Here is a 14,842-nt window from a genome sequence, read left to right as displayed (position 1 = left end):
CACGGGTCGCCTTCGGGGGTTCCAGTGGCTTACGATCCGACCAACACGATGCTCTGGATGTCGTTGGGTGCAGAACTGGTTGCACACAGTTTCTCATGGGAATCCCTGAAAGGAAGCTGGACAATATTTGGTTCTCCTAGAACACATCGCCACAAATTTCAACCATCACACATAACACGAGAATCACATGGTACACGAGGGATATAAAACAGGAAAATAATAAAGACACATAGTCACACGTATGATAGGCCTATACGTCTCGATATTCGAAACGTGCAGTCATGCAGATGAACGCTGAAATATGAAAGCCAAAAAAAAACTAAAAATAATAATTAAAAGAACACATGTTGAGAAGCCAAAATAACTAGATTGACAGAATCGAATCACACCGCACAGCAGTGGCCAGGCACAAGGGACCGATAGAAGAAGAATGTCGTATATCTAACAGTAAATAGCACGGACGGTCGCAGAAAACCAGACTACATGCCCCTAGGGCGCCTGTGGAGCAGGTCCTAGGAGAGGCTGTACTACTGACTCCACAGGTTGACTGATATTGCGCTGGTGGGAAACGGAAGCGTAGGCCGAGCCGGGACGAGCCATGGCCCACCGAGGATCAGTGTCTGGTTCCGAAATAGAGCGCATCTCGTCCGAGTGTGTGCGGTGAGTCCGAATGTGCTGTTTCATATTGTCTTTCCTCGTAAAGGCCTTGTTACAGATCGGACAGTGGACACTCTTTTCACCAGTGTGCTTCTTGCCGTGGCGCGCAGCGTGGCCCGAAGTGGTAAACGTTGAAGAGCACCCATGGCTCGCGGCATAGGGGCACGGGTACTTGTTCTTTCGCCCCGTACTGCGCGTTGCCCCGGTCTGAGAAGAAGCCGTTTCGGGTGTGTTCGAACAAGTTTCAGGTGGCGTTCGAGAAGCTGCTGGTCCGCGAGAAGGGAATTGGTATGATTCCCGTCGCGAGTCCTGCCGGGCATACGGATGATAAACTGATCGTTGACTGGTGAAACATTCGTAAACTGAGCCATCGGACGACCCGGGTGAAACGGGCTGGACGACTTCAGGCACCGCATCCGGATGATGCCTCGTTCCTCGTGGTGAGGTTGCCGGAGATTCCGATGAAGCTGTGGGACGGGTGAACTGTGGGTCACTGGCGGGCGGGGGTAGTCGTTCTGAATAATGTGGATGATGTGATGGTGATGAGTGAGTCCGACTGGATTGGGGAGCGGAGCGAACCGCAAACGATGGGTTGTCATCATTATTTAAAATGGACACAATGCTGGTCCTGCAGCTAGACATCTCCTCAATGCCCCGATGTGCGATCACCGGGGCTGGAAAGCTATACTAAAAGCCAAAAATCCAAGTTAGTTTCAACTGTGGGGAACCGGCTCAGCCGGGCTCTGGGTACTCGTAAGAACTCAAGAGATCCCCGATCTGAGACAAGGGGAGGAAGGGGAGCAGGGTGTTGAAGAGGAGAAAGAACATCCCGCTCCTTTCTTGCCCCCCCCCCCCCCCCCCCCCCCTCCCCCCGGAGGACACGACAAACGCACCAGCGGCTCTCGAAAGATGTTTGTCCTCTGTGTCGTGTAACACGTCGACAACATTAGACCCTAAATCGGCACTCGCCTGCAGACCTGAACAGAGGACCGATGACTCGAGCTTGTGCCGAGCTCCGTGGATCTTATTTGAGGCCCGAAGGCGACGAAATAGTATCTCAAAGGTTGTCAAATGCTGGAGATACTCAGTGATGGGGCAAGGTGAGGTCTGACAAAACTCTTTCCCTGAGAGTGAAATTTGTTCCGCTCAAGTCGTCTCGGTTTCCTTTTTCTCCCTGTTTCCAATTTTTTTTTTTTTTTTTTCCTTTTCCAATTTTGCAATTGGATGTGGGGAACACAATCCTCAACGGCAGTTGCAAACTGGCCTGGGAATGTTGCAGAAAGTCGAAGTTCAACGCCGGTTGTCTAACCGCGCACAAGTGACAGTTCTTCCAGAAATGTGCTGGGCCGTCTGAGAATAAGTAGAAACGAAATGCGCTCTGCGCGTGCCCGTGGAGGAAGTTGAAAATGCAAACTCGGATGATCAGGAGGAGAATTTACGGAATGAGATAAGAGAGATCAAAATTAGAAGTCAGGAATAAGTATCAAGTAGGAAGAAGAGAGGAAAAGTAGTGAGCCCTGGCCAGAAACTAATTGTACTGAAAAAGAGCGAAAGAAGCCAAGCTCCAGGGTCTGTCGAGGCTCCCCAGAGGATGCACTCCCATTCCGAGCACGCTATTTGGTTCGGTGGAGTCAAAACAGAAATTAAAAGAAAAGAAATCAAAGATACAAAATCGCACCCAATACAATACCAAGACCCCTAATCCACCCTCTGTGCAGACCCGTTGTCTTCTCCGTTTCTTCCGGCCCGCAACTCCCGTGGTCTGTGACCTTTCGTTTTTTTTTTTTTTTTTTCCTCATCCTTTGAATTACTTTTCCGCTTTATTCTCAAGCTGATGCGAGTCTTGAGTTGGAAGTATCAACTCAGACTGGGTTATCATCCGGCCTAGGGTTTCGGCTGGGCTAAGCGAAAACTAGGAAAAGATCCACCATATCGGCGGAACTGCGGGCAATCATGAGACCATTGGACCCTGAGTAAACTGGTTTTATTTACGGATACCCATTTGACGAAATTTTATTTTATTTTAGGAATTTCAACCTAAAACCAGGGATGGACAAGCTTTTGGCCTGTCCAGATAATCGGTACCATGAGCGTCTTCATACGTACCTGCTTGGAATCCAACTCTAGCGTCTCACGGGACTACATATGTAGGGGAATTCATACGTATGTGAGTGATGATGGTAGTATGGCGGGGATTGGCTTCTTGGTTTCTTAGTTCTTTACGAGTTAGAGCTCTGTTTTAGGCAACCTTGTTCTGGATTTATATTACTGCATGGCGAGCTCGCCTTGCGGTGAAAATCGAAAAAAAACCCCCAATTTAAAAAGACAAGACACAAAAATGGGCCCTAAGAATCTAACGATTCAACACTTAAATAATCTATTTTCTCTTGACCATAACGTGGCGGCACCCATGTCAGACTATTTTTTGGTTTTCTACAAAGAGTACTCTCAACCGACCATTATCTTTTCTCCGAGATCACATGAAAATCATGTATAAAACCGTACAAATCTACATCTGCTGGCTATGGAGATACTCAGAATAATTGTCTCCACGTGTCGAGTACAGATAACCTAATCAACCTAATCTGGATCATCCGTCACCATCTGCGTCAACCATCCAAAAGATATACAACATACATGGATCCGAGGGGGGGTTGTTGAAAGGGGTTGGCCCGTGCAAGTTTTCGTATTCGCGTCCGCCCCGCTCCGAGAATCTATTCCCGGGGGCTCTCCAGGGCTGACTTTTCCTCTGCGTTATGGCACACAGACTCCGTACTCTGTGACGTACAATGAAACCAGATTTTCTTATTAAAGAAAATGGAGTTATGTTTTCGTTTCGTTTTTTGGTTGGTAGAGGCTGGCTTAACTTACGGAGTACGTGAACAAATCGTGTACCAACTAGGCACTTCACCGGTCATTTGTCAGTACTGCATTTTTCTTTCTTTCCACTCTCTCGTCCACAAATACCACACGTGGCACTGCCGATCAAGCCAAGCTTCAATCTTCCCGATCTGCTTGAACTAATCTGTGGAAGATGTATAAACTTCGTGGGCTGAAGACGCGGACCGTTTTAGGGCTTTCGCAGCCGAGCGTTGATTTGCCTACGCTCGATCTTGAACGGGGCACACCCATGCAGACGTATATCCACGGTAGCCCGGGCTGTCTGGTCCGGCTCCAGCAAATTCGTCTCAACCAAGGATTTGGTGTTCGACTCTGTCCCCTTACTCGTCATTGAAGCTTCCGCCACAAGCTTGATTCGTCAGGACCCGGTTTTTGTCGCTTTGTTTTTACCTTCCTGGACGGACCCTATTCTTTTTCTTTTTTGTTTTTTCTTCCCCTTGTTTTACACTAGGACGCAGGACCTCGTGGCACGCTTACCATGATGAGACTAGTCAGTTATGATCCACTAGCATAGCTTCGCTATTATCACCATTCCGGCTTAGCAGCATGGATGCCCTAATTTCATGTTGCGCGCCGTGCTCCGTTCTGCACCCGCCACCTTTTTCGCCAGCGCGGCGTCCTATGTGCTTATTTGTTTCAACAGGGAGTACGAAGTGTAGAGGCGGAACATTTCAAAATTGAATTACTTGAAATCCTTGCATTTTTGGGATATGTTGCAGACCTCAAATCTCACCGACACTGGTCGGAGATTTAACATCCGATGTCCGAATGAAAACCCCCCCTCCCCAGTTTGAGCTCCACCAAGTTCCACCGTCAGAAAATGAGTGTCAGCATTCAGCCACAGTCAAGCAAAACTGCTGCCTGATTTTCAGGAATACGGACATAATACGTGAGCATGCAACTTAATGCTCATAAATGACCAGAATTTATGCTTAACTCCATAGAGACGATCCGGCAGATGATTTCCCATCTACCAGCACGGAGCCTTCGCTTCCACACTAAGGTCCCCTTGTGGCTCGTGTTCGGAGACTTTCGCGCTATTGATCTTTTTGGTCTATTTCTAGGGTTCGGAGCGACTACCGTTCCAATTTATGCAGCATCCTGGAGATGCGTCTTCCTCTGGACCCCTGCTGACAAAGCGGAGAAAAATGCCCCGGGCCGACCTCGGGAGCTATCATATGTTACTGTGGACTCACTATGGGTCATTCTGCTATACCCGACCTAATAACCAACTACGCCGTGCAATTCTCCATAATCCATTACCAGCTCCCTTGAAACGGTCTGAGCGCCTACGCAGGACAAACTTCAGACATCGCACTCTAGGCTACAGTCAAACAGTAGCTTCCAGGAATGTACTACGCCGTACTCCCTATTGGATATGATATTGAATCGTCTCGGTCAAACGGCCGTTCTCGTCAGACATCCCCTGCAAAGAGATAAATTTTTTTCCATGACAAGCATATTAGCTAGATCTTCGAGAACAAGTTCAGGTTAATATCAAGTAAACCAAACTGTACATACAAAATAAGAACATTTCACCAGAACTCGCGTGGTGTCCATCATTTCTCAATGATTCCCCTCTTCCCCATTTATCTAAGTTTATGTTCCCACCTTGCCGGAGAATACGCGCATCCAATTGTATTTAGCGGATGATGGTAATCTCTAGCGCTTGGCCCTTGTACTAGTGGTGGCCAGGAAACACAAGAGTCCACTTTCCCAAAATAAACTCACTATCGATGTCGCGCCACACGGAAGAGGCAAAATAGCTACCTCTGTACGGAGCAATCCTGCGCCACCTGCTAATAAGGGCTCGGCCGGAGGTGGTTCTTGATGGTGGAGAGTACATACAGGAGTGCTGACAATGGTGTACAACGTATGGAGCACTCTAATTTAAGTTCACTAGGCGGGAATAGGTGGCTCATGGGCTCAGGCAAGGCGCAGTTCATACTTGGGCACTTTAACATGGTCCATGCATGACAGTCACTTTAGTACGGAGTACTCCGTACGACAGCACTGATTCATTTTTTCGAGACTGAGATAAATTACCTTGATTTTTTTTTAACTCATTTGTTCGCATCCATCGGCTTCCCAACACATACATACTATGCATGTTGCCATATTAGCGTATCTGGTGTGAATGAGGCTGCGTAAGCAGAAACGCCATGTTGATGGACTATTCATGTCCCATGCTGGTGTTGCGTGCATGATAGGATGCCAAGTAGAAGGGAAATTACTTCAAACACGGATAGCCCGGCCCCTGCATATTTGGGTGGGGGGAGCAAGAAGCAATATGACGGCTACCTGGAGAGGTGGTCGGAGTCCCGGAGACTTTTATTTCGGGATTTCACCGAGCGGAGAGGGACGAATGCGTGGAGGGGCTCGTATTGTTACTTCTTTTTGTTATAGAGACTGGTTCACGGGGAATACTCAACCTCGTTCCTTCTAAGACCCTATGCTTTGATTCTTGACAACAGATATCTTCAGATAGCAGGAAGATTCTGAGATTTCCTCCATTGCTCAGCTTCTACACAACTTTTACGCTGGACCGTAAAACAAACGTGGCTAAGTGATTCCACATGACGATCGCTAGTGTTTCGGTACTGAAACAGCTATCGGGGGCTTTTTTTTGCAAAGACCCCTTGAGTAACAGTAGATGCTGGAACGTATGTCGCACATATTGGCTTTTGAAACGCTGATAAGATCAGAGATCTAGGTACTTGGAAGCTAACAGCGTCGGTGCTCAGTCCGAGAAATATCACACCCCCCCTCCCCCCCCCTCCGAGATCGACTCTTGTCTCGTTGTGCCCATTTCCCACTTTTATAGTCTTCATAACTGATTGACAAACAAAGTTCGAGTAAACTAGTGAACTTCTCCAAATCAAGGCTGGTTATGCTCCTCAAATACACTTGGAAAAATTCAAGAGCCCGTGCTGATATTCGTTTTGTTGATGTTGTTGGACTTGAAGAAACAAATTTCAACGCACACACAGCCCATTATTCCCTCCCCCCCAAAAAATGGCAGTACCTCGATGCCTCTTTGTAGTCGCACACCTAGATTCTCGGTGAGAAATCACGCAGTCAGCCAATGCTGATCCTTCAGCCCGACTCTATCTCTACTCCTCTTTGCGTTCCCCTTTTTCATCTCACCCGAGATGGAAGCTAGTCCACCATTTTTTTTCCAGGGCTTAACCTAGGACACATGTCCTTCAGGTTTGAAATGAAGACGATGCTTCCAGGTGCGACACACAGACACTAGCGCCCGGGTCCCGCGTGTGACGAGTGGCCACGGCGAAAGCTGCGCTGCAACCTATGTTGTACATTCAACGCAATGCAGGGTTTGTCAGAAGGTAGGGACTGTGTGTGAGGTGACACTGCCTGGGGCTTGAGGACTAAAGAGGGTCACCTGAAGGGTATATCAGAGTGGGGGGCTGTGCGTCAAGAGGTGAAGCTGAATAGCTGTTTTCTGACGCAGTAAGAATACGAAAGCCCCAATGAATATCCAAGTGGCAATACGTTCACAACATTGGCCTCGCGGAAGAGATAGCGCTGGCCCTGCGTGCAAACGGTCATATTTTCTTAAACGAAGCTCGACGCTTTAGATTCCTGCTTCACTTGACTTTACTTCCTAATGAGCTGGCTTACTGCTTGTTGATGTCATTCATATATAACACGCCACCAGGGGTTCGCCGGGTAGCGTGACTTGAGAGGGGGGTGTAAAAGCACTGAAATTTATCCCAGAACGGTGAATCCAACATTAGGATGAGATTTTGAACAAAAAAAAGCAAAAAAAGAAGCATGGATACAGAGGGCAACCCTCCACTTTGGCGTTATTAGCACCACACCAACTGAGTTGTAGAACCGGCTATGTTCCTTGGCACCTTTTCGGTGTCTTTAGGAAGTCTTAACGCCCGAATAAGGGCTACCTCTCCATTTCGGAAGCATTCAAGTTGGACTTACATCTGTTGGACACAAAGCCCAATTGTTCGATCCGTAAGACAGGTAAACAGAACAAATAAAAACGAAAACCTATGAACCCCTAACCACAATAGAAAATGTACCATCAAACAGCTTTTCTGTAGGGAAAGAATATAAAAGACCGGACCAAGGTGCAGAGCGTGGCCCTATGAGAGGCTGATATTTGTAGTTCGATATCCCGTCCTGGTCTCTGACCGGTCGAAAAAATGCCTCACGATGCCTGATATAGAGTAGGCGCAGAACAAAAGGGGTCAGCCCGCGTAACATTCAGCAACGCATCTATCTGAGGCGACATAGTGCTGAGCCTTTCAGTTTCCATCTGGAGCATTAGGGCTTAGGGCTTTTAGTCAAGTGGTCCTTAATCATACTTTGCTTAAAAGGACGTTGGGTTCTTTCTAGGTGGAATTTCTTATCGGTTTAGGCGGAGCTTCGATATCAATCCTAAAATTGAATTTTGTCAGTCAATCAAGTAAAATGTTGTGAAAGAACCAAAGTCCCTTACTAATGCTCCGAACTGGGGTATCTCCCTCGGCGATCGAAATTCCACGCGTTTCCAACGTTGACTCAATTATATACTTGCTTTCCAACAAACGCTGCGCTCCAAATCGCTCCGAAGGAGTTCAAAGAGAGGACCTAGGTGGTGCTTTACAAAACAGCCTTCAAGATAGCCCGAATAACATGTTAGGCCGAGTTTGTCGGGTTGGGGTCTTCGAAGTACTGTATACTTCTTTGAGCATAGGCTTCGAAAACGTAGATCTGGGAGTCAAAACCATGCCGCAGATTCTGAAGCACCTGTTTCTTTTGTAGCATTGATACTGAGTCCCAAAGCTGTCATGTTAAGAAAGTTATTTACCTGTCAAACCAAGAAATTCTCTCGCATACTATTTGTGTGCACGCTATGGATCTCCGATCACATATAGTCTAAATCTATCCACTACACTAGGTGACAGAAATAAACGACATACATCATCCTCTCCACTCTATAGCTTAAGTTAATACTTTATTTCCCATCTCTACCAGTTGGCATTTCTGGAGGTGGAACTGCATCTAAACTTGTAGCGACAAGCGCCTGGTAAACCCTGTTCAACGCTCTGATTGCTGCCTTTTCCCTTGCGCTTGAAACACGTTTTAAAGCGACCGCGGCGATCAAGATCTTCACCAAAATCTATAATTGACTAGCATGTGCCAAGCGAGGGACGACAAGACACATGTTATTTGAGCAGACAGATATTTGACCAACACAATCATCACGAAAGTTAGCTTGGCACCAGGCTACATGGCCTTCGTGGCAGTTCTGTAGGGTAACAACGCTGTCCACGGTATATTCAAGGAACAACTATTCTTCCCTATCTCTGTGTCATCCCGCCTTTATCAGTGATCGACGCCATAAATTCTATGGTAGCAGAGTTAGCAGGATGCTGTACTACAGAAGTGTATTGGACTTCAAGGGTGCGCGGACACATGGAGTTCAAAAGAAGGAAAAAGATGTTTTGTGCCCACATCGAGGGTCATCATCTAAACAATTAGATGGTCGAAGAGGAATGGTCCCTACAAACGGGCAATTTTGAAATCAACTGGTAAAATCTAGCCTTATCTAGATCTCGTGTTACATGTTCGTGGTTGCTTCTAGAGTTATCTCTTTTGAAATATCCAGCAGATCGCAAAGTCACATTGCATCACTAAGTGACACGAAGGGGTCTGTATGCATGTACCCAAAAAGAGAAATTGTTGTTGATCGCATCAAGAAGATTCCCAGATATAAAACCGCAGCTGTTCAGCGCTTTTACAATCATCGACGTGTTCTCAAGCAATAAATGTACGAACAAGGTCCAAGGATTGATCCAATTGGTCTCAACATGGTCTTGAAATCCAATATCGTACCATTCGTCGGTCATTGCTTTGCTTATCTAGTCATCATCCTCTATCACACTCGATGGCAGATTCGAATATATAGCACGAAGTTCTCCAAGAACAAAGCGTGTCTCATCATACATATCGGCACTGGGATCACAGAATTGGCTCGATATCACATCTCCAAAGTCCGACTTGGCACTGATGATATCCTCCCTGAGGTGATAGACGTGCTTTCTTGCTTTATTTGGTCTTGGACCAGCCTGATTCTCGTAAAAACGCTTCGTCGCGGTGATCCACGTACAACTCGGCCCCCGTACCAAACAGGTGCATTGCTGCGTCCACTTATCTCCACCATATCATACCTCCTTCAAGTGCCCAGCCTGCACAAAGTGTCCATTTATGCCCTCGACAGCTTCCTCTATGCCCGACTGGCGATCTTTTTCTTCGCCTACACACCGTATCTACGCGGGTACTCGTCAAGCGCAATTTACTCACTCTCTATTCCCCTGGCTGCCACGCTCAGTATTCATGAAAGCCGCGTTCATGGTGCATCTCTAGTGTTTATTCTTGCGATGGCCTACGTTACAAAATTAAATAAATGGGTGACTCACAGATCAAGAATCCTGCAGGGGTAATTTACAACAATTCGCTCTTGAAACAACTTCTAACTTTTTTTTAGAAGATCTGAAGCCCAGTCATATATGGCTACAATCGAGAAATATTTCCTAAATGGGTTGATCTATTTTGGATTCGTCGAGCTAGACAGGCTGCGCGAAGTTTCCAAGAGCGATGCGCTTATGAAGCCTCTCAGTGACGAATATGTGCCAAAGTTGGAGCACGAAATCCGACTTTGACCACTAGTATTGATTATGAGAGGGACATATGGCAATCTTCTCCGCTCAATGGTTACCTTGCTGCGCTCTGCGGTGATGAACCGATTTCAACGCACCCTTGTCACTGTCCGGGCATTGAACCGTGGGAGTATACACCAGGCAACACGCTCTATAGAATTTACAAAAATTGGCCTACTAGCAAACATAGATGTTATTTGTTTAGGATTTTTCTGTTCTGATCTTTGTGGCATGCGGCACAATCGGCCGCCTATGTCTCTGGGCGACGGAGTGTGGTCGTGCTGGTCAGTATAATACGCATTTCAGCATCGATAAATGACCATCTTTTTATTTGAATTAATGGCATTGTTTAGTTCATAAATCAATGAACATTTTCCTAATGCATTGGAAAAGTTCTTAGGCAGGTTTTCGGAACGCCTTTGTAGTTGAGGATTTATACAAGAGACGATCGTAGGTTTTTTCAAATAGCAATATTGTAAAAGGGCTCCCTTCAAACCTAGGGCAATGCTCAAAGGTGGTACTGATATAGATCAGATTTTTAGAAGTCTTGGTTAAAACCTGTTTATAAAGACTTCTGTAGTACCAAAAAGCAGATTTAAATATGTGCCTTTTGTATGGTTCGATCCGCCTAGTCAAAGGCACAATTGCATGTGGGTGGCGGACTCTTGCTTGCAAGGGACCTTGTTTTTTGACAAAACAAAAAGTTTAAAATTCAAAGAAAGAAACACGAAAAACAACTGTTCTTCTCAGATCGATCAGGTAAAACAAGAGCTACGCTACAAGGTCAATAAGAGGGGTAGATTCCCAAGTCATAAAAGCCATCATGTGTGCCCACATTTGTGAGCAGCAAGGCCCCAGCATGAACATGAAGAGGCAATGCATCATACCTAGGAAACTGTTTTCTTCTAGTGATAGCCAATAGGACTGGAAATCCTGCTGGCACACTTCGTCGCCTGTACGTGCCTCTGTTCTGCACTTTGATAGGATCTAGATGTGTGGCCCCCACCGGAAGCGCACTAGTACTTATTAGAGTATATTGTGGCATTATCACGTGACTGGGTGGCTGCAGTGGTGGCTGCACATCCTGACTAAGCAAGACCCCGCCCCGATCAGTCAGCCCACTATTCCGTTCGGAGACCGGAGAACTGTTGCAAAGTACCAGTACTTGATTGTGCAGTCTAAAAGTGCTCATTTTGTAGGTATCAGTACTTAACACGCTCTGGGACCTTGGTGGATCCCCAAGCCAAGAGTTTTCCTTTCCCCTCCATTTTCATTTTCCCTTTTTCCTCTTTCTTTCTCATTCATACACCTTTGGTCAGTCAGTACCTACAATCTCTTTTGATTTTTTTCTCTAACAGTCAGCAGTTTTTGGATACATATTTTACATAATGTCTGCTCCCGCACAGAAGTTCAAGGTCGCTGACCTCGTATGTCTCTCCCAATCACCCATTTTTCCCCATCACTCATTGACCATTCCATAGTCGCTGGCCGCTTTCGGTCGCCGTGAGATCGAGCTCTCCGAGGTTGAGATGCCTGGTCTCATGGCCATCCGTGAGAAGTACGGTGCCGACCAGCCTCTCAAGGGTGCCCGTATTGCTGGTTGTCTTCACATGAGTATGAATTGATCCATCAACAAAAAGAATCCTGTGCTGACCGCTTCTTCAGCCATCCAGACCGCCGTCCTCATCGAGACCCTCACTCACCTCGGTGCCGAGGTCACCTGGACTTCTTGCAACATTTTCTCGACCCAGGATCACGCCGCTGCCGCCATTGCCGCCGCCGGTGTCCCTGTGTAAGTTTTGATTCTTCTTAAATCTTTCGAGGAATTCGCAGCTGTTTGTTTTCTCTGGACTTTCCATCTAACCTTTGTTTTCCACAGCTTCGCCTGGAAGGGTGAGACCGAGGAGGAGTACCAGTGGTGCTTGGACCAGCAGCTTCAGGCCTTCAAAGATGGCAAGAAGCTCAACCTCATCCTTGATGACGGTGGTGACCTCACCTCCCTCATCCACACCAAGTACCCCGAGATGCTCGAGGACTGCTTCGGTGTCTCCGAGGAGACCACCACCGGTGTTCACCACCTCTACAAGATGCTGAAGGACAACAAGCTCAAGGTCCCCGCCATCAACGTTAACGACTGTGTCACCAAGTCCAAGTTCGACAACCTTTACGGCTGCCGTGAGTCCCTCATCGATGGTATCAAGCGTGCCACCGATGTCATGATTGCTGGTAAGGTTGCTGTCGTTGCCGGTTACGGTGATGTCGGCAAGGGTTGTGCCCAGGCTCTCCACTCCATGGGTGCCCGTGTCATTGTCACTGAGGTCGATCCCATCAACGCCCTCCAGGCTGCCGTCCAGGGTTACGAGGTTAACACCATGGAGGCTGCTGCCCCTGTTGGTCAGATTTTCGTCACCACCACTGGTTGCCGTGACATCCTTGTTGGCCGTCACTTCGAGGCCATGCGCAACGACGCTATTGTCTGCAGTAAGTTGTTTGAGACAACAATTGGCTTGAGGATTGAAACTGACGATTTTCCAGACATTGGTCACTTCGATATTGAGATTGACGTCGCCTGGTTGAAGGCCAACGCTCAGTCTGTCCAGAACATCAAGCCCCAGGTTGACCGTTACAACCTCAACGGCAAGAATATCATCCTCCTCGCCGAGGGTCGTCTTGTCAACCTTGGCTGTGCTACCGGCCACTCTTCTTTCGTGATGTCCTGCTCTTTCTCCAACCAGGTCCTTGCCCAGATTGCCCTCTTCAAGGCTGAGGATGAGGCCTTTGGCAAGAAGTACGTCGAGTTCGGTGCCGGTGGCCGCAAGCCCGTCGGTGTTTACGTTCTGCCCAAGCAGCTCGACGAGCAGGTCGCTCGCTGCCACTTGGAACACGTCAACGCCAAGCTCACTGAGCTTACCCCCGTCCAGGCCGAATACCTCAGCCTGGACATCAACGGCCCCTTCAAGCCTGAGATCTACCGTTACTAATTTCTTTACATTTCCGTCTGCGTTCGATGATGATCTTGGGAAATAGACTTTCAACATGATTCGACGATGTTATGATTGGCATTTCGGGTTCTCCATCAACTAAGAACTCAAAAGTGGTTGTCCTTCAACGGCATAAAAAGTGGCCTGCACCGGAGGTGTGTTTTTTAATGTTTTGTTTTGGCGTGGGATGACCTGGGATGGTCTTGCATTCAACACTGCGTGATGGGATTTTATTCTTGATACCTTATTTCGGAGTGTAGGCCTCCATGGGCCGATTATGATAGTGTAGAACTTCAACAAATCGAAGCTATACGTCAACATTCTCTTGTTTTGTCTTTGTTCACCTTCTCCCGGCCATCCCGTAGGATCGATTTCCCGTGGATCCATTTGACTCGTTCATCTGCTACCGCCACTGCCAAGTCGGGATCATTGATGCCACACGAATCTCGCACTATCCCATCACCTCTCCAACGTAGAAATCAAAACCACATCTACCTCTGGTTTCTAGACCTCATCAAGACATTCCCTCGCACGCACAACACCAGGGGTTATAACCCCGGACATGGAAATCTTAATCCTCACATCAGAAGATAAATCCACCATCCCCGTTTGCTCCCGTTTCAATATCGCATTCGTCATCCCCCCCCCCCCCGACATTATCACCAAGAACACGCTATAAGACACGGTTTCGCCTCGCGATGTCAACAATGCTGTACATTGAGCTGGTGTCTTTTTCGCCGATATAGGAAACCCAATCCAGACGCCATGGTTGAGATGTTGAGTTTTTGGGAATCCGACTGGTAGAGCATCGCACACCGCTGCTGACGGCAAGGATGCCGCGAAGTTGGCAGGATGAATGGAGTTGGGTTACTCCTTTGTGTAGTAGGGTGTGAAAGTGGTTATGTACTCGGGGGAAGGGGAAGTAGCAGCTCCAGTAATGGCAGGGTCGTCTTCTTGGGAGATGCTGCGTCTATGCATCTATATTCCGATAAGCTCAACTTGGGGATTGGAAGGAGAAATGGAGAAATACGGAATAGAACCTGAGTATCGGAAGTGTAGTGAATGTCGCCACTATGTGGTATTCAAGTGTCCATACAAATGTTCCAAAAGGAACCAGATAGTCATCTTGTGTGGTTGGACTCCGTGTGGACTATTTTCTGGGGCTGTGTATAGTGGCATCCCAACCGAACTCTGAGCACGAACAGTACGGTTGCATAGCCTGCAATCTTCAAGGTAGAACTGGTGTTGCGCATCCAGCAGTGCAGCGTCAAGAGATCTAATGAAGGATGTCCATTCACAGTCAGGCAGTCTGTCAGCATTTGAGAACTTTTGAAAATCTCATCTTTAACTGTTGAAGGCCTAGATTGTGGATTATGGCCTGGTCTGCATTTGAGATGGCAAACCCGATTTTTCAACTCATCGGCTGTCTGAGCTAGACTGGCATTTTCCTTATGTTTGTGATGCATACTCTCGTTAATTCTCTCCGTCGTTGAACAAGCAGTTTTATACCATAACAACTGGAATTGGACGAGACCTCACGTTATGCCGCCTATTCCTAGGACATCGTTCAGATGAATCTGAAGGACTACTTGACGACGGCGTCCATGCTCAAAAGAAATTGGT

General features: G+C 47.3%; 3 protein-coding genes across 3 annotated transcripts; 2 read left to right on the top strand and 1 right to left on the bottom strand.

The window, feature by feature from the left end:
* Positions 1-489: 489 nt before the first annotated feature.
* Positions 490-1,604, bottom strand: Pdw03_1579 (C2H2 transcription factor (Egr2), putative; the record flags this gene model as incomplete). The annotated part of the gene is made up of 2 exons (XM_014683156.2): positions 490-1,344; positions 1,551-1,604. The coding sequence occupies 2 exons, from the start codon at positions 1,602-1,604 to the stop codon at positions 490-492; spliced, it is 909 nt and encodes a 302-aa protein (XP_014538642.2).
* Positions 1,605-9,389: 7,785 nt separating this feature from the next.
* Positions 9,390-10,241, top strand: Pdw03_1578 (uncharacterized protein; the record flags this gene model as incomplete). The annotated part of the gene is made up of 2 exons (XM_014683158.1): positions 9,390-10,018; positions 10,067-10,241. 2 exons carry the CDS (start codon positions 9,390-9,392, stop codon positions 10,239-10,241), a joined length of 804 nt encoding a protein of 267 aa, XP_014538644.1.
* A 1,385-nt stretch (positions 10,242-11,626) lies between these two features.
* Pdw03_1577 (Adenosylhomocysteinase) lies at positions 11,627-13,219 on the top strand (the record flags this gene model as incomplete). The annotated part of the gene is made up of 5 exons (XM_014683159.1): positions 11,627-11,665; positions 11,720-11,852; positions 11,904-12,030; positions 12,118-12,719; positions 12,774-13,219. 5 exons carry the CDS (start codon positions 11,627-11,629, stop codon positions 13,217-13,219), a joined length of 1,347 nt encoding a protein of 448 aa, XP_014538645.1.
* Positions 13,220-14,842: the final 1,623 nt, after the last annotated feature.

The sequence above is a fragment of the Penicillium digitatum genome, chromosome 5, assembly GCF_016767815.1.
Source record: "Penicillium digitatum chromosome 5, complete sequence".
In the NCBI taxonomy this organism is placed as follows: domain Eukaryota; kingdom Fungi; phylum Ascomycota; class Eurotiomycetes; order Eurotiales; family Aspergillaceae; genus Penicillium; species Penicillium digitatum.
This window is presented reverse-complemented; position numbering and strand designations above follow the sequence as displayed.